The sequence below is a fragment of the Pseudophryne corroboree genome, chromosome 7 (assembly GCF_028390025.1).
Source record: "Pseudophryne corroboree isolate aPseCor3 chromosome 7, aPseCor3.hap2, whole genome shotgun sequence".
NCBI lineage: Eukaryota > Metazoa > Chordata > Amphibia > Anura > Myobatrachidae > Pseudophryne > Pseudophryne corroboree.
Genome location: NC_086450.1, coordinates 88,937,343 through 88,959,906, shown reverse-complemented (window position 1 = coordinate 88,959,906; position 22,564 = coordinate 88,937,343). Strand labels below are relative to the sequence as shown.

General features: G+C 47.3%; 1 protein-coding gene across 1 annotated transcript in view; it reads right to left on the bottom strand.

The window, feature by feature from the left end:
* Positions 1 to 22,564, bottom strand: part of LNPK (lunapark, ER junction formation factor) — a 171,012-nt gene that overhangs the window by 122,850 nt on the left and 25,598 nt on the right. The window contains exons 3-6 of the mRNA XM_063933402.1: positions 15,004 to 15,045; positions 13,819 to 14,006; positions 13,659 to 13,717; positions 11,176 to 11,216 (exon numbers count right to left, since the gene is read on the bottom strand). Of these exons, the coding sequence (XP_063789472.1) occupies positions 11,176 to 11,216; positions 13,659 to 13,717; positions 13,819 to 14,006; positions 15,004 to 15,045 (330 nt within the window). The remainder of the gene's footprint in view (positions 1 to 11,175; positions 11,217 to 13,658; positions 13,718 to 13,818; positions 14,007 to 15,003; positions 15,046 to 22,564) is intronic.

The window sequence follows — 22,564 nt, the reverse complement described above, 5'->3', positions numbered from 1 at the left end:
CAAACCAGTGAGACATAAGAAACTGTAACACTACTTCAAGATACCACGTTGCCACGGGTGGCACAAATGGAGGATGGATATGCAGCACTCCCTTCACGAACGTCTGAACCTCAGGAAGGGCGGCCAATTATTTTTGAAAGAAAATAGATAAAGCCGAAATCTGCACTTTGATGGAGCCCAATTTCAGGCCTGCATTCACGCCTGCCTGCAAAAAATGGAGGAAACGACCAAGTGAAACTCCTCCGCAGGAGCTGCTTTGGTTTCACACCACGACACATATTTTCTCCAAATACGGTGATAATGTTTTGCCGTGACCAACTTCCTAGCCTTAAAGAGAGTGGGGATGACCTCCCCGGGAATACTTTTCCGAGCTAGGATTTGGCGTTCAACCTCCACACCGTCAAACGCAGCCGTGGTAAGTCCGGAAACACGCAGGGCCCCTGCAGTAACAGGTCCTCTCTTAGAGGAAGCGGCCAAGGATCTTCTACTAGTACCTCCTGAAGATCCGGATGCCAGGCCCTCCGTGGCCAATCTGGGACGACGAGTATTGCCTGAACCCTTGTTCGTCTTAAAATCTTCAACACTCTTGGAATGAGAGGAAGAGGAGGGAACACATACACAGAGTGAAACACCCACGGAGTTACCAGGGCGTCCATTGCACTGGCTTGGGGTCCCTCGACCTGGAACAATACTTCGGAAGCTTCTTGTTGAGGCGAGACGCCATCATGTCTATTTGAGGAATTCCCCAACTCCTTGTCACTTCTGCAAATACCTCTTGATGAAGAGCCCACTCTCCTGGATGGAGATCGTGTCTGCTGAGGAAGTCTGCTTCCCAGTTGTCCACGCCCGGAAGGAAGACTGCTGACAGCGCGCTCACATGCTGTTCCGCCCAGCGGAGAACTCGTGGCCTCCGCCATTGCCGTCCTGCTCTTTGTTCCGCCTTGGCGGTTTACGTATGCCACCGCTGTTATGTTGTACGACTGGATCAGGACAGGGAGACCCTGAAGAAGGTTCTTCGCTTGCAGGAGGCCGTTGTAAATGGCTCTTAACTCAAGAACATTTATGTGGAGACAAGACTCCTGGTTTGACCATTTTCCCTGGAAACTTCTTCCTTGTGTGACTGCACCCCAGCCTCGGAGACTTGCATCTGTGGTCAGCAGAACCTAGTCCTGGATTCCGAATCGGCAACCCTCTAAAAGGTGAGAACCTTGCAGCCAGAAGGAGAGAAGTCTTGGTCCTGGAAGATAGACTTATTTTCCGGTGCATGTGCAGGTGAGACCCGGACTATTTGTTCAGCAGATCCCACTGAAACACCCGGGCATGAAACCTGCCAAACGGAATGGCTTCGTAAGCAGCAACCATCTTCCCTAGCACTCGAGTGCATTGATGAATCAACACTCTTGGCGGTCTCAGAAGCTCCTTGACCATGGTCTGTATTTCCAGAGCTTTGTCCGACGGAAGAAATACTCTCTGTAGTTCCGTGTCTAGGATCATGCCCAAGAAGGGCAGCCGAGTTGTCGGGATCAACTGAGACTTTGGCAAATTTAGAATCCAACCGTGATTTCACAGAACCGACAGGGAGAGTTCCACATTTCTTCGCAACTTTTCCTTTGATATCGCCTTTATCAGGAGATTGTCCAAGTACGGGATAATTGTGACCCCCTGCTTGCGGAGTACCATCATTTCCACCATTACCTTGGTGAAAACCCTCGGGACCGTGGAAAGCCCAAACGGCAACGTCTGAAATTGGTAATGACAATCCTGCACCGCAAATCTTAGGAAGGCCTGATGAGGAGGATTTATCGGGACGTGTAAGTAGGCATCCTTTATGTCGACTGACGCCATAAAATCCCCCCCTTCTAGGCTGGAGATCACAGCTCGAAGAGATTCCATCTTGAACTTGAAAGTTTTCAAGTATGGATTGAGGGATTTTAGGTTCAGAATCGGTCTGACCGAGCCGTCCAGCTTCGGCACGATAAAGAGGCTCGAATAGAACCCTTCCCCCCGTTGGGACGGGGGAACCGGTACAATGACCCTCAGTTGACACAGCTTTTGTATCGCAGCATTTAGCACTTCCCTTTCTGGAAGAGAAACTGGCAAGGCCGACTTGAAAAAGCGGCGGGGTGGGGTATCTCCTGAAACTCCAGTTTGTACCCTTGGGACACTATGTCTAAGACCCAAGGATCCAGGGCCGATTGAAACCAGACTTGACTGAAGAATCGGAGACGGCCCCCCACCGGCATGGACTCCCGCAGGGGACTTGGTAGAGGCGGGTGAGGACTTTTGGTCCTGGGTGCCAGACACGGCAGGTGACCTCTTTCCCCTTCCTCTACCCTTTGAAGCGAGGAAGGACGAGCCCTTTCCTTTTTTGTATTTATTAGGCCGAAAGGACTGCATCTGAAAATGGGGCGCCTTTTTTCTGTTGTGTGGGAACACAAGGAAGAAAAGATGACTTACTCGCAGTAGCGGTAGACACCTATGTCAGCAAGGCCATCACCAAACAAGACACTACCTTTAAAAGGAAGAGCTTCCATAGCTTTCTTGGAGTCGGCATCAGCATTCCATTGATGACTCCACAGCGCCCTCCTGGCCGAGACCGCCATGGCATTGGCTCTTGATCCCAAGAGGCCAATATCACTTGCAGCATACTTTAGGTAATCTGCAGCGTCCTTGATATAACCAAGAGTCAAAAGAATGTTATCCTTATCAAGGGTATACATATCAGAAGCTAAATTATCAGCCCACTTAGCAATAGCACTACTCACCCACGCCACAGCAGGTCTGAGTAATGCACCAGTAGTAACGAAAATGGCCTTCAATGTCGTCTCCTGCTTGCGATCCGCTGGATCCTTGAGGGCAGCCGTATCAGGAAGCGCCACCTTTTTGGACAATCGGGATAGAGCCTTGTCCACATTGGGAGACGACTCCCATTTCTCCCTGTCGTCAGAGGGGAAAGGATATGCCATAAAAATTCTCTTGGGAATCTGCCACCTTTTGTCAGGTGACTCCCAAGCCTTCAGATCATGAGCGGGGGGGAAACATCACCTCAGGCTTTTTTCCCTTATACAAACAAACCCTCTTATCTGGAACAGGGGGCTCTTCAGAAATATGCAAAACATCTTTAATAGCCACAATCATGTACTGAATACTCTTAACTACCTTTGGATGTAAAGTAGCTTCATTGAAATCTACACTGGAATCAGAGTCTGTGACGGTATCTGTATCTGCCAGCTGGGTAAATTAACGTTTTTGTGACCCTGAGGGGGTCTGTACCTGAGACAAAGCGTCCTCCATGGATTTCCTCCATGCTTGAGTCTGAGAATCAAATTTATCCAGCCTCTTAGACAATAATGCCACATTTGCATTCAGTGTACTCAACATATTCACCCAATCAGCAGTCGGCTATGCCGACAGTCATTCCCAAATCTTTTTCTGCGCCCCCAGTAACTTCCTCCGGGGAGGAACACTCAGCCTCAGACAAGCCGATACACAGTACCGACACACCCACACCGGACATACAAAAAAAGGGGACAGACCCACAGGGAAGCCTGTAGAGAGCACACAGAGGGAATATGCCAGCTCACACCCCAGCGCACATATACTACAAAACAAATAATATATGATGGCTGCGCTGTAATTATATATACATATAAAGCACCAAATTGCATGTGCCCCCCCCCCCCCACCACCGTTTTGCTCCCTTGTCACTTGTAAGGAGCTTGGAGGTCCGGGCCAGCGTCTCTGCAGCGGCTGTAGAGAGAAAATGGTGCTGGTAAGCTGTGCGGCTAAGCCCCGCCCCTTCCCGGCACGCTGTAGTCCCGCTCAAATTTGAATTTATTTATACTGGCGGGGGTATCGTATACGGTGCCCGGGCACCGAATATGCCTTTTGCCAGTTAAAGAGACCCTCAGTAACCGATGCCCAGGACGCTCCCCCCCCAGCGCCCTGCACCCTGTGAGTGCCGTTGGTGTGTGTGTGTGTGTGGGAGTATGGAGCGCAGCGCGACCGCTGCGCTGTACCTCCGTTACTGAAGTCTTCTGCCGTCTGAAGTCTTCTGTTCTTCTAATACTCACCCGGCTTCTTTCTTCTGGCTTCTGTGAGAGGGGTGACGGCGCGGCTCCGGGAACAAGCAGCTAGGCGCACCAAGTGATCAAACCCTCTGGAGCTAATGGTGTCCAGTAGCCTAGAAAGCAGAGCCCTTAACTAAGAAGAACTAGGTCCTGCTTCTCTCCCCTCAGTCCCACGATGCAGGGAGCCTGTAGCCAGCAGGTCTCCCTGAAAACAAAAAAGCCTAACATAAGTCTTTTCCAGAGAAACTCAGTAGAGGCTTCCCTAGTGTGTGTCCAGTCACTCCTGGGCACAGAATCTAACTGAGGTCTGGAGGAGGGGCACAGAGGGAGGAGCCAGTTCACACCCAGTCAAAGTCTTTTTAGTGTGCCCATGTCTCCTGCGGATCCAGTCTATACCCTATGGTCCTTTTTAGAGTCCCCAGCATCCTCTAGGACATGAGAAAATAAGAATTTACTCACCGGTAATTCTATTTCTCGTAGTCCGTAGTGGATGCTGGGAACTCCGTAACGACCATGGGGAATAGACGGGCTCCGCAGGAGACTGGGCACTCTAAAAGAAAGATTAGGTACTATCTGGTGTGCACTGGCTCCTCCCTCTATGCCCCTCCTCCAGACCTCAGTTAAGGAAACTGTGCCCGGGAGCTGACACAACAAGGAAAGGATTTGGAATCCAGGGTAAGACTCATACCAGCCACACCAATCACACCGTACAACTTGTGATAACCATACCCAGTTAACAGTATGGACAACAACTGAGCCTCAGTAACAGATGGCTCATAACAATAACCCTTTAGTTAAGCAATAACTATATACATGTATTGCAGAGAGTCCGCACTTGGGACGGGCGCCCAGCATCCACTACGGACTACGAGAAATAGAATTACCGGTGAGTAAATTCTTATTTTCTCTGACGTCCTAGTGGATGCTGGGAACTCCGTAAGGACCATGGGGATTATACCAAAGCTCCCAAACGGGCGGGAGAGTGCGGATGACTCTGCAGCACCGCATGAGCAAACTCAAGGTCCTCCTCAGCCAGGGTATCAAACTTGTAGAACTTAGCAAACTTGTTTGACCCCGACCAAGTAGCAGCTCGGCAAAGCTGTAAAGCCGAGACCCCTCGGGCAGCCGCCCAAGAAGAGCCCACCTTCCTTGTGGAATGGGCTTTCACCATTTTGGATACGGCAATCCAGCCGCAGAGTGAACCAGCTGAATCGTGCTATAGATCCAGCGAACAATAGTCTGCTTCGAAGCAGGAGCGCCAACCTTGTTGGCTGCATACAGAATAAACAGAGGGGTCAGACTTTCTGACTCCCGTCGTTCTGGAAACATACATTTTCAAAGCCCGGACTACGTCCAGCAACTTGGAATCCCCCAAGTCCCTAGTAGCCGCAGGCACCACAATAGGCTGGTTCAAATGAAACGATGATACCACCCTAGGAAGAAATTGGGGACGAGTCCTCAATTCTGCCCTGTCCATATGGAAGATCAGATAAGGGTTTTTACATGACAAAACCGCCAATACTTACACATGCCTAGCCGAAGCTAAGGCCAATAGCATGACCACTTTCCACGTGAGATATTTTAGCTCCATGGTCTTAAGTGGCTCAAACCAGTGGGATTTCAGGAAATCCAACACAACGTTAAGATCCCAAGGTGCCACCGATGGCACAAAAGGAGGGTGAATATGCAGCACCCCCGGAACAACGTCTGAACTTCAGGCAGTGATGCCAGTTCATTTATTAGAGAAAATGTATAGGGCCGAGTGCAGGAATCGACCCCGCTGGAATTCCTCTGTAGGGCCTTCCCGGCCTCACACCAAGCAACCTATTTTCGCCATATACAGTGAAAAAGTCTTGCTGTCACGTCTTTCCTAGCCTTTATCAGCGTAGGAATAACTGCATCCAGAATGCCCTTTTCCGCTAGGATCCGGCGTTCAACCGCCATGCAGTCAAATGCAGCCGCGGTAAATTTTGGAACAGACAGGGCCCCTGTTGCAACATGTCCTGTCTGAGAGGCAGAAGCCCTGAGTCCTCTGAGAGCATTTCCTGCAGCTCCGGGTACCGAGTCCTTCTTGTCCAATTCTGAGCAAAGAATATTGTTTCCACTCCACCTTTTATTACAATTCTCAGCCCTTGGGTATGAGACGAAGAGGAGGGAATACAGAGACCGACTGGAACACCCACGGTGTTACTAGTGTGACCACAGCTATCACCTGAGGGTCCCTTGACCCGGCGTAAAACCTTTTTTAGCTTTTTATTGAGGTGGGACGCCATCTAGTCCACCTTAGGCAGTTTCCCATCAATTTGCAAACTGCGTGAAGACTTCCTGATGAAGTCCCCACTTTTCCGGGTGGAGGTCGTGCCTGCTGAGGAAGTCTGCTTCCCAGATGTCCACTCCCGGAACGAACACTGCTGACAGTGCGCTTACTTGATTCTCCGCCCAGCGAAGAATTCTGGTGGCTTGTACCCTCGCCACCCTGCTCCTTGTTCCGCCTTGGCGGTTTACATGAACCCCTGCGGTCTGACTGGATCAGAACCGGTTGGTCGCGAAGCAGGATCTCCGCTTGACTTAGAGCGTTGTATATGGCCCTTAGTTCCAGGATATTGATGTGAAGGCAAGTCAGTTGACTTGACCACAGACCTTGGAAATTTCTTCCCTGTGTAACTGCCCCCCACCCTCGGAGGCTTGCATCCGTGGTCACCAGGATCCAGTCCTGAATGCCGAATCTGCGGCCCTCGAGAAGGTGAGCACTCTGCAGCCACCACAGGAGAGACACCCTGGCCCTGGGGGATAGGGTGATTAACCGATGCCTCTGAAGAGGTGATCCGGACCACTTGTCCAGTAAGTCCCATTGGAAGGTCCTCGCATGGAACCTGCCGAAGGGGATGGCCTCGTATGATGTCACCATCCTTCCCAGGACTCGAGTGCAGTGATGCACTGACACCTGTTTTGGTTTTAATAGATTCCTGACCAGTGTCATGAGCTCCTGAGCACTCTCTATCGGGAGATAAACCCTTTTCTGGTCTGTGTCTAGGATCGTGCCTAGGAGAGGCAGATGAGCTGTAGGAACCAACTGCGACTTTGGAATATATAGAATCCAGCCGTGATGCCGTTACACTTCCAGAGAAAGTGATACGCTGTTCAGCAACTGCTCTCTTGATCTCGCTTTTATGAGGAGATCGTCCAAGTACGTGATAATAGTGACACCTTGCTTCCGCAGGAGCACAATCATATCCGCCATTACCATGGTCGGGGCCGTGGAGAGACCAAACGGCAACATCTGAAATTGGTAATGACAATCCCGTACCGCAATTCTGAGGTACGCCTAATGAGGTGGATAAATGGGGACCTGAAGGTATGCATCCCTTATGTCCCGATTCACAATAGAGTCTCCCCCTTTTTAGGCTTGCACTGACCGCTCTTAGCGATTCCATCTTGAACTTGAACCTTCTCAGGTATATGTTCAGGGATTTTTAATTCAATATGGGTCTGACCGAACCGTCTGGTTTCGGGATTACAACATGGTCTAATAATAACACCCTCTTGTTGAAGGAGGGGACCCTTGACCACCACCTGTTAAAGATACAATTTGTGAATTGCAGTTAACACTGGCTCCCTCTCTTGGGGGGAAGCCCGCAGGGCCGTCGGTGAGGGGGCATCTTCTCACAGTCCAGCTTGTATCCCTGAGACACAATATCTATTTCCCAGGGATCGAACAGGGAGTGAACCCACTTGTGGCTGAACTTACGAAGGCGTGTCCCCACCGGGCCTAGCTCCGCCTGTGGAGCCCCAGCGACATTGGTGGATTTTTGTAGGGGCCGGGGAGGACTTCTGTTCCTGGGAATTAGCTGCCCGGCTCTGACAAGAAAGGACGCACCTCAGACTTTGTTTCTTTATACGAAAGGCTGCATTTAATAATGTCGTGCTTTCTTAGGCTGTGCAGGAATATAAGGCAAACCAGCAGAATTACCAGCTATAGCTGTGGAGACCAGGCCCGAGAACCCTTCTCCACACAATCCTCAGCCTTCCATATGCCTCTTAAGTCGGCATCATCTGTCCAATGCATATTCTACAGGACACGTCAAGCAGAGATCGACATAGCTTTGAGTCTAGGACCCAGTATACTCATGTCTCTTTGGGCATGCTTTATAACTATATATCTATCACTTAAGACAGCATCTTTAATATATTTATATTGCATACTAGTGTCTCATCTCTGCTGATAAGGTACCTGTCCACGCTGCCACAGCGCTATAAACCCATGCCGACACAATCGCCGGTCTGGGTAGTATACTATAATGTGCACGCTATCTGCAGGATCCCTGAGAATAGCAAGTGCTACCGTCTGTGCAAACAGGACACCCCAGGGGAAGATTCTCAACATATCCTGGCCCTAGTGGGGAAAGGATACAGCCTGAGAATTCTCTTGTGGGAAGCTGCCGTCTCTTGTCTGGAGATTCCCGCTCTTTTTCCTCATGAGAGGAGAGAAATTTACCTCAGCATTCTTCCCCTTAAACATGTGTACTCTCGTGTCAGGGACAGATGAGTCATCAGTGATATGCAAATCATCTTTTATTTCAATCATCATATATTGAATACCTTCTAGCCATATTGGCTGTAACTTTGCATTATCGTAGTCGACAGTGGAGTTAAACTCCATGTCGATACCAGTGTTTGTTATTATGGATAGTGAGCATTGAGAAACTCTGAACGTCTGTGACATAGGGACAGACCTGGGTAGATTTCCAGTCTGTTCCCTAACCTTTTGTGCAATAAATTCACCTTAGCACTTACACATATCCAAACAGGTGTCGGCGTTGTCGACGGAGACACCCTCTCACACACATATCCGCTCTATCACCTCCTTAGAGGAGCCTTTTACCTCAGACATGTCGACACACGCGTACCGACACCACACACACAGGGGATGCTCTATTTGAGGACAGTTCCCCCACAAGGCCCTTTGGAGAGACAGAGAGAGAGTATGCCAGCACACACCCCAGCGCTATATAACCCAGGGATTACACTACAACTCAGTGTTTACCCAGTAGCTGCTGTATATTCAAATTTTGCGCCTAAATTTATGTGCCCCCCCCCCCTCTCTTTTCACCCTTTGTGTACCAGAATGATGCTCCACCTTTATTGATGAGATAACCTGCACTGCTACCTTACCTACCTAGCTAGAAATCGGAATGAGACAAGGGAAGAGGAGCTGCATCATACACCAGAAAGGGGTACGTTCTTGATCCAAGAGGTGGAATCTTTTAAACCTGGCACTGACCCCTGAAATCAGGGACCAATAGTCATATATAGTAAACTATGCAGAAAAGTGACCATTTTTTTCTAGTACGGCTGAGAAAACTAAAGCAAATATATAATGGTTTGCCATACATTTAAGACCTTTTCTCTATAATTACTGATTAAGTTTTCAAAATGACATTTACATAAAATAGCAAAGTTGCAGAACATAACCATTCTGCAAACAAATGCACAAGAGATCCAGTACCTGTCAAATGTGATTTCATCCAGCATATACAGTACACCAGCATTAACATAATAATTAGTATATAGGATACAATTAGAAAGTACACAGATATCAAGTTCCGTGTTCTATCATGTAGGGTGTTGAGCCACCTGTCCAAGAAGCAACCACAACATAATCAAGAAATAGGTTGAGATTACGAACATTTGTCCCATACGTTAGCAAATGTATTCATACACAAACCGCATGTGTAAAGTCTTTTATAAGGCAAACTCATCATCTGGAAACAAAGTCATTAACAAAGGAGGTTGAAGGGGCTAACTGTTGCCTAGACACCATGTACTAAATCTATATGCAGGTGAGTGACTAGTAATGTGTAATTCGGAAAATACTATCATTCTTAAGTGCTATGGAAATAAATATATCACCGTAACAAGGCAGTGAAAACTATATTTTCTGCAACAGGTCAGTCCAGTTTAAAACCACGGGAGGCAATCACGTGACCACCTGTCGGGATCCCAGCGGTACAATGCCGCCACCGGAAACCCGACATGCGGTGAAATCCCGGCGCCACAGGCTTTTCTCCTTCTGTGGGTGTCCACAACACCCACAAAAGGGAAGATAGATCCTGTGGCGAGCGCAGTGAGCCACCGTGCCCGCAGCGTGGCGCGCCAGCAAGGAGCTTTCTAACGCTCGCCCTGCTGCCGGCATACTGATGGCCAGTTTCCCACAGTTGGGATCATGACAGCCAGGATCTCGGCCGCCGGTAAAACAAATGTATTCCAAAAACCACAACATGTACCTTTCTTCTAAAAGACCTGCTGCTAGGTTTGCTCAGCTTACAAAACATCTATAATTTTTCTAAACCTGGGCTGATGTATGATATAGCCTGCATAACCTTATATTTCCCCTGGATGTTAAACTCAGATAAAAAAGACCCGTGGTGTATACAGTCCTAAAATTCCCAAGTGGCACTAGATGAACAACTGAGATCCAATTTAATTTTTTTTCCTTAAACCCTCCTCAGGTTAAAAGTTAAGACAAATCTCCCTAAAAGCACATGCAGTATATAGCTTATTTAAAATGAAAGCATCCTTCGGAGGGGATCCAGTCTGAAGATCGACAGTGCCTAGGTCGACAATGTTTAGGTCGACCACTATAGGTCGACATGTTTTCTAGGTCGACATGTTCTAGGTGGACAGGTCAAAAGGTTGACATGAGTTTTTCGCTTTTTTAAAAAAAACTTTTTCATACTTAACGATCCACGCGGACTACGATTGGAAATAGAAAAGTGTGCCGAGCGCAGCGAGGCCCCTTGCCCGAAGCTTGGCGAGCGAGCCATGCGAGGGGACACGGTGCACTAATTGGGGTTCCCAATCACTATACAGAGAAGACACCAAAAAAACATGAAAAACTCATGTCGAACTTTTGACCTGTCCACCTAGAACATGTCGACATAGACACCCTGTCAACCTAGTGACTGTCGACCTAAACATTGTCGACCTAGACACTGTCGATCTAATGATTCACACCCCCTTCGGAGATGTATGCAGAATTTTACTGGCATTCAGTTATTTTTTTTCTACATTACAGAATGTGAGAAACAATAAAAAGACTACTCACAATTTTCTTCTTCTGTGCTTTTAAGTCTTCTAGTGCCTCATCTGTAATTATGCAAAACAAATAGGATTAATAAATAAGTGTACAATGGAACAGTCTAAATAGGAGGTGTGACTTAATAATGCTCAGTTATTTCAGAACACGCATACAAGTTACTAATGTGAATGCAGAATACAAAGTAAATGTTTACCTTGAGTTTAATTTCCACCAATATTTACTTATTTCTTTTTATTGTGCATCACGTTTTAAACACCTATATATTTCCTAAACTGCTGTTAATATAACATGAGCCTTATATGCATTTATCACTGTAGATAAGACAGGGCTCGACAGATCCCAGGAACCAGGTCGCCATGGCCCCTAGATTTTGCTGCCTGTCTACCAGATTATGGAGGGAGGAAGCAGATCTTCTTCAGCCCTAGCAGAGATTCATGGGCATGCCTGTATTGCACGAGGAGTGCGTGTGCCAAGTGTACTTTCTAGCCTGCGCTGTCTGCTGTGCATGTACGTCTCGGCCCGCGATGTGTGCCATTTCCAAACTCTGGCTGCATAGAGCTCTCTGATAAGAGGGGATAGTGATGCGGCTCCAGCTGGCAGGGGAACTGGGGTGGATTGTCTGCCCAAGGAGGTGGCTGCAGAGCGGTGGTTTGTGGTTTGCCTGAGGGCACCCTCTTAGTTGTATGGCCGTGGGGGTTGGTTGCTTGAGGGGTCAGATGCTCATTAATGTGGCAGGTGGGGGGGGGGGGGGTGTTGTTTGCCCAGCGGGATAGCTGCACAGGCCTGCTTTGCCTGGGGGTGTCACCTTAGTTGTGTGGCTGTGAGGGAAGGAGCTGCTCTGTAATGTGGATGCGAGGTTTGGTGTAATCATTTTTTTGGGGGTGGGGTGTGGTCTGGCTCCTACACTTTCATCCTGGCTCTTAGGGTGTGTACACACGGTGAGATTCGGATTTATCCGATTCTCACTGTGCGACGGGGGGCCGGGTCGGCACTTAGCCAGTATCGCAAGCACATAATGAGTGTGCTTGCGATCCTGGTTCTGTGCGATTTTGGCTAAGTGTCAATCCTGACTATCTCTTCTATAAAGATAGTCAGGATTGACTTGCCTGCACAGCCTATTTTTTCGGCCGATGCCGACCGCGCGGGGCCGCGCATCGGCATCGGATCGGGATCGCAAGGCGACTGTCACCTTGCGATCTGCACTATCTTTTCTTCCGATTCTGACTATATAGTCAGAATCGGTTGAAAAAATCTTACCGTGTGTACACACCCTAAGATTGTAGAAAAATTTGTCAAGCTTTGAGCTAAGACAGACGAAAGTCAGTACGAATTCAAGTAATATTTACAGTATTTGCTGGCGTATAAGACTACTTTTTTGCCCTGAAAAACATGCCTCCAAGTGGGGGGGTCGTCTTATACGCCGGGTGCACTTCAGTTGGGATAGACATAGCTGCCATAGTGGCCTTCCGATACTCGCCCGGTGCCCATAGTGGCCTCCCGATGCCCGCCCACCTCATTCTACTCACCATCCAGTATCGCGCGATATCCAGTGCGGCCGCGGCAGGTCACTAGTGCCAATTACAGGGAGATGCAGGGACTGGCCGGAGGCGCTGCAGTCGCGTTGTGGCCGTACAATGGTGACAATGACAGGTACTGTAATGGCACTCATGTGAAACCGGTAACACTAAATGCACACAGGGGTATACTTTTATACATTTTACAACTTTCTCCTCGCCCCCTCCCCCCTTCTTATGCATACCTTGATAAATACTCCCTATCCAAATCTCTTATCAGGTCATAATATACAGTATTGGAAAATACCTCACTAGAAGTGGGTAACCATGCGCTTAGAATGAGTCGGTTCTCTGAGCAGCTATATCAACAATGGATAGTCAATCCACCTATAAACATACATAAACATACAAAATATATAGCGCTAAGGGAACTATCCATCTTCAAAGAGTGGTAACTATTGTGGAACATTCCATCCCATATAAAAGGCTATAACCTCTTCAGGTCCACTGACCACTGGACATTACTATATAGTCCCGCAAGTCCTAATTTACCAGAGATTGGTTGTTATGAATTCTACACGAATAGCTCCTATTTTTAACATTGTGGTTGATTCCACATTTTTTATTGCTTTTATTGAATAATTTCAGTCCAATAAATTTGATATCATTTACACCTGTCTGCATATATCTTCCTTAGCGCTATATATTTTGTATGTTTACATAATATACAGTATGTCACAAATCTGATGTTCTTTTATGTTTTATTTGGTGTGTGGAAGGGGGTAGTCTTATACGGCGAGTATATAACCAAACTCTATATTTTGAGTGGAAATGTCGGGGGTCGTCTTATACGCCCAGTCGTCTTATACGCCGGCAAATACGGTAATTTTAAGCTCAATCATTTGTATTAAAAAGTTGATGTAATTGCAAATAAACATGGTATGCAAGTAGCTGCAAATAAAAACACAAACTTACTATTTCTTTCTGTTCGTTTGGAGAACCATACAATAAGCAGCTTTCTAACGAACCATATCCTGTAGAAAATAGGGTTGGGGGGGAATATGGGAAAATATATACATATTACATTGTAGGCAATATGTTACAATGAAAATGAATAGCAATCTAATAGACTCACAATACTGGGAACAGCAGAAACAGAAGAACTGTGAGGAGTCTGTGTGTTAATCCATCAGGAAGGTACCACAGGTAAACGCTGACACATGTGACGAGGTAAATAATTAGGGAATAAAAAACCAGTCTTCTAATCCAAGTCTTCCGCAGCTTCTGATTTTTATCCTGAAACTCTTCTAAAGACAGGATTTCCTATGAGGAGACATTAGTAAATGTAAACATACTGTGGTGTAACTGACACTATATATATATTAAAATAAATCAAATTAAATGACCAAAATAAACTTTTAATAATCCCTTGTTCATAAGGTTCTACGATAAATGAAAACTAATTGCTATGAATGGAGGCCAGAAAACAGCCCATCTGCACCCTTCCTTGATCTTTAAGCCAAAGTAATAAAAGAAGAGTACCCAGAAAGGGAAAGTGAAAGGCTGAAGCGAAACACACACAAAACAAAATAGTAGTATCGAAAGTGTGAAAACTAAACGTTTAATAGAACTACAAAAACTAAAATATAGATTATCTAATAAAAAGGAGACCTCTAGTAAGAACCACAAATACACTCATTGTCGCGCTGTCATAAAAAAGATGGCGGAATGGGATTGTCAGTCCCAATATTGCACTGCAACAGAATATATAAAAAGAAAGAATCCGGCGCTAAATATTGAAATTGGACGGATATTCACAATACAGAAATAACTTTAATAAAACATTTAAACAACTTCCACATAGTAATAGATTTTTTTTTTTTTTTTTTTAAATAGGAATAGGTGTTACTGTCCCTTTAAAAATAAGTACATACATATACCACTGATCTGTTATATGTATCCCGGACATGCATATATTGTAGGCACAACACTATCACTATTTGCACTGAAGATACTGCAAACAGCAGTGGGAGTTACCCAAATTGTGGATGTTTTCCAGTGTGCTCCCTTAGATATGAATATAGGAGGCAATTGCTAGTATTTGTTCAGTGGGTCTTGCAATTTGCTGCTTGTGTAATTCAGATATAACATGACTTTGTGTAGTCTCTGTTATAAGGCAGTCCATATCTGGATCCCTTAGATTAGTCAAACGTGGTATGGGCAGTATTGGAGAAAACTTTCCAAACCCACCCACAGTGATTCACCCTTTTTGAAGAACATAATTCCACCTATATTTTGTGTCAGTTTGATAAATTATTACCTTTTCCATGTTCTCCAGAATTTCAACAGTGGAAGGCTTCGCCTGTAAATGGGCAAAAGGACATTTAAAAAAAAAAAAAAAAATACACATCTAAAAAAAATAAAAAAAAGAATAGGATTTTCATTACCTACCAGTAAATCCTTTTCTCGTAGTCCGTAGCGGATACTAGGAATCCATTTAGTGCCATGGGCATAGACGGGTCCACTAGGAGCCTTGGGCACTTTAAGAATTTGATAGTGTGCGCTAGCTACTCCCTCTATGCCCCTCCTACCAGACTCAGTCTAGGAAACTGTGCCAAGGGAGACAGACAGACATTGAGAGAAGGATAGATTATAAAAGTGGTGAGATTACGAACCAGCACACACAGAACAATAGGAAAGCCATGCTAACCAAACTTGAAACATGGACAGCAACGGTTGAACAAACCAGAATACTTAACCAAGTAACAGTGCAGGAAAAACAAAAAGCACCGAGCGGGCGTCCAGTATCCTCTACGGACTACGAGAAAAGAATTTACTGGTAGGTAATTAAAAATAAGATTTTACTCACCGGTAAATCTATTTCTCGTAGTCCGTAGTGGATGCTGGGGACTCTGTAAGGACTATGGGGAATAGACGGGCTCCGCAGGAGACTGGGCACTCTAAGAAAGAATTAGGACTACTGGTGTGCACTGGCTCCTCCCTCTATGCCCCTCCTCCAGACCTCAGTTAAGGAAACTGTGCCCGGAAGAGCGGACATTACAAGGAAAGGATTTTGGAATCCAGGGTAAGACTCATACCAGCCACACCGTATAACTTGTGAAAACATACCCAGTTAACAGTATGAACAACAACAAAGCATCAACCAAACGGATGCCAACATAACATAACCCTTTATTAAGCAATAACCATATACAAGTATTGCAGAAGAAGTACGCACTTGGGACGGGCGCCCAGCATCCACTACGGACTACGAGAAATAGATTTACCGGTGAGTAAAATCTTATTTTCTCTAACGTCCTAGTGGATGCTGGGGACTCCGTAAGGACCATGGGGATTATACCAAAGCTCCCAAACGGGCGTGAGAGTGCGGATGACTCTGCAGCACCGAATGAGCAAACACAAGGTCCTCCTCAGCCAGGGTATCAAACTTGTAGAATTTAGCAAAAGTGTTTGAACCCAACCAAGTAGCTGCTCGGCAAAGCTGTAATGCTGAGACCCTTTGGGCAGCCGCCCAAGAAGAGCCCACCTTCCTTGTGGAATGGGCTTTTACTGATTTTGGATGCGGCAATCCAGCCGCAGAACGAGCCTACTGAATCGTGTTACAGATCCAGCGAGCAATAGTTTGCTTTGAAGCAGGAGCACCCAGCTTGTTGGATGCATACAGGATAAACAGCGAGTCAGTTTTCCTGACTCCAGCCGTTCTGGTTACATAAATCTTCAAAGCCCCGACTACATCACGTAACTTGGAATCATTCAAGTCACAAGTAGCCGCAGGCACCACAATAGGTTGGTTCAAATGAAAAGATGACACCACCTTCGGCAGAAATTGCGGACGAGTCCGTAATTCTGCCCTGTCCATATTGAAAACCAGATAGGGGCTTTTATGTGACAAAGCCGCCAATTCTGACACACGCCTAGCCGAAGCTTAGGCCAATAGTATGACCACCTTCCACGTGAGATATTTTAACTCCACGGTTTTAAGTGGCTCAAACCAGTGTGATTTCAGGAAACAACACCACGTTAAGATCCCAAGGTGCCACTGGTGGCACAAAAGGGGGCTGAATATGCAGCACTCCCTTTACAAACGTCTGAACTTCAGGAAGAGAAGCCAGTTCCTTTTGAAAGAAAATGGATAGGGCTGAAATCTGGACCTTAATGGACCCCAGTTTTAAGCCCAAAGTCACTCCCGACTGTAGGAAGTGAAGGAAACGGCCCAGCTGGAATTCCTCTGTAGGGGCATTCCTGGCCTCACACCAAGCAACATATTTTCGCCATATACGGTGATAATGTTTAGCCGTCACGTCCTTCCTAGCCTTTATTAGCGTAGGAATAACCTCATCCGGAATGCCTTTTTCTGCTAGGATTCGGCATTCAACCGCTATGCCATCAAACGCAGCCGCGGTAAGTCTTGGAACAGACAGGGCCCCTGTTGCAACAGATCCTGTCTGAGAGGCAGAGGCCATGGGTCCTCTGTGAGCATTTCTTGTAGTTCCGGATACCAAGTCCTTCTTGGCCAATCCGGAACAATGAGTATTGTTCTCACTCCTCTTTTTCTTACGATTCTCAGCACCTTGGGTATGAGAGGAAGAGGAAAAAACACATAAACCGACTGGAACACCCACGGTGTCACTAGTGCGTCCACAGCTATCGCCTGAGGGTCTCTTGACCTGGCGCAATACATTTGTAGCTTTTTGTTGAGACGGGATGCCATCATGTCCACCTGTGGCAGTTCCCATCGATTTGTAATCTGTGTGAAGACTTCTTGATTAAGTCCCCACTCTCCCGGGTGGAGGTCATGCCTGCTGAGGAAGTCTGCTTCCCAGTTGTCCACTCCCGGAATGAACACTGCTGACAGTGCTCATACGTGATTCTCCGCCCAGCGAAGAATCCTGGTGGCTTCCGCCATCGCCACCCTGCTCCTTGTGCCGCCTTGGCGGTTTACATGAGCCACTGCGGTGATGCTGTCTGATTGAATCAGCACCGATTGGTTGCGAAGCAGGGTCTCCTCTTGACTTAGGGCATTGTATATGGCCCTTAGTACAGGATATTGATGTGAAGGCACGTCTCCTGACTTGACCACAGCCCTTGGAAACTTCTTCCCTGAGTGACTGCCCCCCACCCTCGGAGGCTTGCATCCGTGGTCACCAGGACCCAGTCCTGTATGCCGAACCTGCGGCCCTCGAGAAGGTGAGCACTCTGCAGCCACCACAGAAGAGACACCCTGGCCCTGGGGGATAGGGTGATCAGCCGATGCATCTGAAGAAGCGATCCGGACCACTTGTCCAACAGTTCCCACTGAAAATTCCTCGCATGGAACCTGCCGAAGGGAATGGCTTCGTATGACGCCACCATCTTTCCCAGGACTCGTGTGCATTGATGCACAGACACCTGTTTTGGTTTTAAGAGGTCTCTGACCAGAGTCACGAGCTCCTGAGCCTTCTCCGTCGGGAGAAACACCTTCTGGTCCGTGTCCAGAATCATGCCCAGGAAGGGCAGACGCGTCGTAGGAATCAGCTGTGACTTTGGAATATTCAGAATCCAGCCGTGCTGTTGCAACACTTTCTGAGAGTGTGCTGCGCTGATCAGCAACTGCTCCCTGGACCTCGCCTTTATGAGGAGATTGTCCAAGTATGGGATAATTGTGACTCCTTGCTTTCGCAGGAGCACCATCATTTCCGCCATTACCTTGGTAAATATTCTCGGTGCCGTGGACAGACCAAACGGCAACGTCTGGAATTGGTAATGACAGTCCTGTACCACAAATCTGAGGTACTCCTGATGAGGTGGATAAATGGGGACATGCAGGTAAGCATCCTTTATGTCCAGAGACACCATAAAATCCCCCTCTTCCAGGCGTGCAATGACCGCTCTGAGCGATTCCATCTTGAACTTGAACCTTTTCAGGTAAATGTTCAGGGATTTTAAATTCAAAGTGGGTCTGACCGAACCGTCTAGTTTCGGTACCACAAACATTGTGAAATAGTAACCCCTTCTCTGTTGAAGGAGGGTAACCTGCACCACCACCTGCTGGAGATATAATTTGTGAATTGCCTGTAACACTAATTCCCTCTCTAAGGGGGAAGCTGGCAGGGCCGTCTGTGAGGGGGTATCTCCTCAAAGTCCAGCTTGCATCCCTGAGACACAATATCTATTGCCCAGGGATCTAACAGGGAGTGAACCCACTTGTGGCTGAACTTACGCAGGCGTGCCCCCACCGGGCCTAGCTCCGCCTGTGGAGCCCCAGCGACATGCGGTGGATTTTTGTAGAGGCCGGGGAGGACTTCTGTTCCTGGGACCTAGCTGTGTTGTGCAGCTTCTTTCCTCTGCTCCCGCCTCTGGCAAGAAAGGACGCACCTCGGACTTTCTTGTTTCTTTGTTCGAAAGGCTGCATTTGATAATATCGTGCTTTCCTAGGCTGTGCAGGAATATACGGCAAAATATCAGAATTACCAGCTATAGCTGTGGAGACCAGGTCCGAGAACCCTTCTCCACACAATCCTCAGCCTTACATATGCCTCTTTAAGTCGGCATCATCTGTCCATTGCATATTCTACAGGACACGTCAAGCAGAGATCGACATAGCTTTGAGTCTAGGACCCAGTATACTCATGTCTCTTTGGTCTGAGTAGTGTACCAGAATGTGCACGCTATCTGCAGGATCCCTGAGAATACCTGTTACGACAGGGCTACCTTTTGTGACACCCTAGGGGAAGATTCCCATCGTATCCTGGCCCTAGTGGGGAAAGGATACTGCCTGAGAATTCTTTGTGGGAAACTGCAGTCTCTTGTCTGGAGATTCCCGCTCTTTTTCATCATGAGAGGAGGGAAATTTACCTCAGCTTTCTTCCCCTTAAACATGTGTACCCTTGTGTCAGGGACAGATGAGTCATCAGTGATATGCAAATCATCTTTTATTACAATAATCATATTGAATACTTTCCTGCCCTTTTGGCTGTAACTTTGCATTATCGTAGTCGACACTGGAGTCAACCTCCGTTTCGATATCAGTGTTTATTATTTTGGATAGTGAGCATTGAGAGACTCTGAAGGTCTCTGCGCCATAGGGACAGACATGGGTAGATTTCCTGTCTGTTCTCTAATCTTTTGTGCAATAAATTCACCTTAGCACTTACACATATCCAAACAGGTGTCGGCGTTGTCGACGGAGACACCCTCTCACACACACATTAGCTCCATCTCCTCCTTAGGGGAGCCTTTTACCTCAGACATGTCGACACACACGTACCAACACACCACACACACAGGGGATGCTCTATTTGAAGACAGTTCCCCCACAAGGCCCTTTGGAGAGACAGAGAGAGTATGCCAGCACACACCCCAGCGCTATATGACCCAGGAATCACACAGTAACGTAGTGTTAACCCAGTAGCTGCTGTATAATAAGATTTTACTTACCGATAAATCTATTTCTCGTAGTCCGTAGTGGATGCTGGGACTCAGTCAGGACCATGGGGATTAGCGGCTCCGCAGGAGACAGGGCACAAAAATAAAAGCTTTAGGACTAGGTGGTGTGCACTGGCTCCTCCCCCTATGACCCTCCTCCAAGCCTCAGTTAGGATACTGTGCCCGGACGAGCGTACACAATAAGGAAGGATTTTGAATCCCGGGTAAGACTCATACCAGCCACACCAATCACACCGTACAACCTGTGATCTGAACCCAGTTAACAGTATGACAAACGTAGGAGCCTCTGAACAGATGGCTCACAACAATAACAACCCGATTTTTTTGTAACAATAACTATGTACAAGTATTGCAGACAATCCGCACTTGGGATGGGCGCCCAGCATCCACTACGGACTACGAGAAATAGATTTATCGGTAAGTAAAATCTTATTTTCTCTGACGTCCTAGTGGATGCTGGGACTCCGTCAGGACCATGGGGATTATACCAAAGCTCCCAAACGGGCGGGAGAGTGCGGATGACTCTGCAGCACCGAATGAGAGAACTCCAGGTCCTCTTTAGCCAGGGTATCAAATTTGTAGAATTTTACAAACGTGTTCTCCCCCGACCACGTAGCTGCTCGGCAGAGTTGTAATGCCGAGACCCCTCGGGCAGCCGCCCAAGATGAGCCCACCTTCCTTGTGGAATGGGCCTTGATAGATTTAGGCTGTGGCAGGCCTGCCACAGAATGTGCAAGTTGAATTGTGCTACAAATCCAACGAGCAATCGTCTGCTTAGAAGCAGGAGCACCCAGCTTGTTGGGTGCATACAGTATAAACAGCGAGTCAGATTTTCTGACTCCAGCCGTCCTTGAAATAATAAGAATTTACTTACCGATAATTCTATTTCTCGGTGTCCGTAGTGGATGCTGGGGTTCCTGAAAGGACCATGGGGAATAGCGGCTCCGCAGGAGACAGGGCACAAAAAGTAAAGCTTTAGGATCAGGTGGTGTGCACTGGCTCCTCCCCCTATGACCCTCCTCCAAGCCTCAGTTAGGATACTGTGCCCGGACGAGCGTACACAATAAGGAAGGATTTATGAATCCCGGGTAAGACTCATACCAGCCACACCAATCACACTGTACAACCTGTGATCTGAACTCAGTTAACAGTATGATAACAGCGGAGCCTCTGAAAAGATGGCTCACAACAAATAATAACCCGATTTTTGTAACTATGTACAAGTAATGCAGATAATCCGCACTTGGGATGGGCGCCCAGCATCCACTACGGACTCCGAGAAATAGAATTATCGGTAAGTAAATTCTTATTTTCTCTATCGTCCTAGTGGATGCTGGGGTTCCTGAAAGGACCATGGGGATTATACCAAAGCTCCCAAACGGGCGGGAGAGTGCGGATGACTCTGCAGCACCGAATGAGAGAACTCCAGGTCCTCCTTAGCCAGGGTATCAAATTTGTAGGATTTTACAAACGTGTTTGCCCCTGACTAAATAGCCGCTCGGCAAAGTTGTAAAGCCGAGACCCCTCGGGCAGCCGCCCAAGATGAGCCCACCTTCCTTGTGGAATGGGCATTTACATATTTTGGCTGTGGCAGGCCTGCCACAGAATGTGCAAGCTGAATTGTATTACACATCCAACTAGCAAAAGTCTGCTTAGAAGCAAGAGCACCCAGTTTGTTGGGTGCATACAGGATAACAGCAAGTCAGTTTTCCTGACTCCAGCCGTCCTGGAACCTATATTTTCAGGGCCCTGACCACATCTAGCAACTTGGAGTCCTCCAAGTCCCTAGTAGGCGCAAGACACCACAATAAGCTGGTTCAGGTGAAACACCGACACCACCTTAGGGAGAGAACTGGGGACGAGTCCGCAGCTCTGCCCTGTCCGAATGGACAAACAGATATGGGCTTTTTTGAGAAAAAAACCACCAATTTGACACTCGCCTGGTCCAGGCCAGGTCCAAGAGCATGTTCACTTTTCATGTGAGATGCTTCAAATCCACAGATTTGACTGGTTTTAAACCAATGTGTTTTGAGGAATCCCAGAACTACGTTGAGATCCCACAGTGCCACTGGAGGCACAAAAGGGGGTTGTATATGCAATACTCCCTTGACAAACTTCTGGACTTCAGGAACTGAAGCCAATTCTTTCTGGAAGAAAAATCGACAGGGCCGAAATTTGAACCTTAATGGACCCCAATTTGAGGCCCATAGACACTCCTGTTTGCAGGAAATGCAGGAATCGACCGAGTTGAAATTTCTTCGTGGGGCCTTCCTGGCCTCACACCACGCAACATATTTTCGCCACATGTGGTGATAATGTTGTGCGGTCACCTCCTTTCTGGCTTTGACCAGGGTAGGAATGACCTCTTCCTGAATGCCTTTTCCCTTAGGATCCGGCGTTCCACCGCCATGCCGTCAAACGCAGCTGCGGTAAGT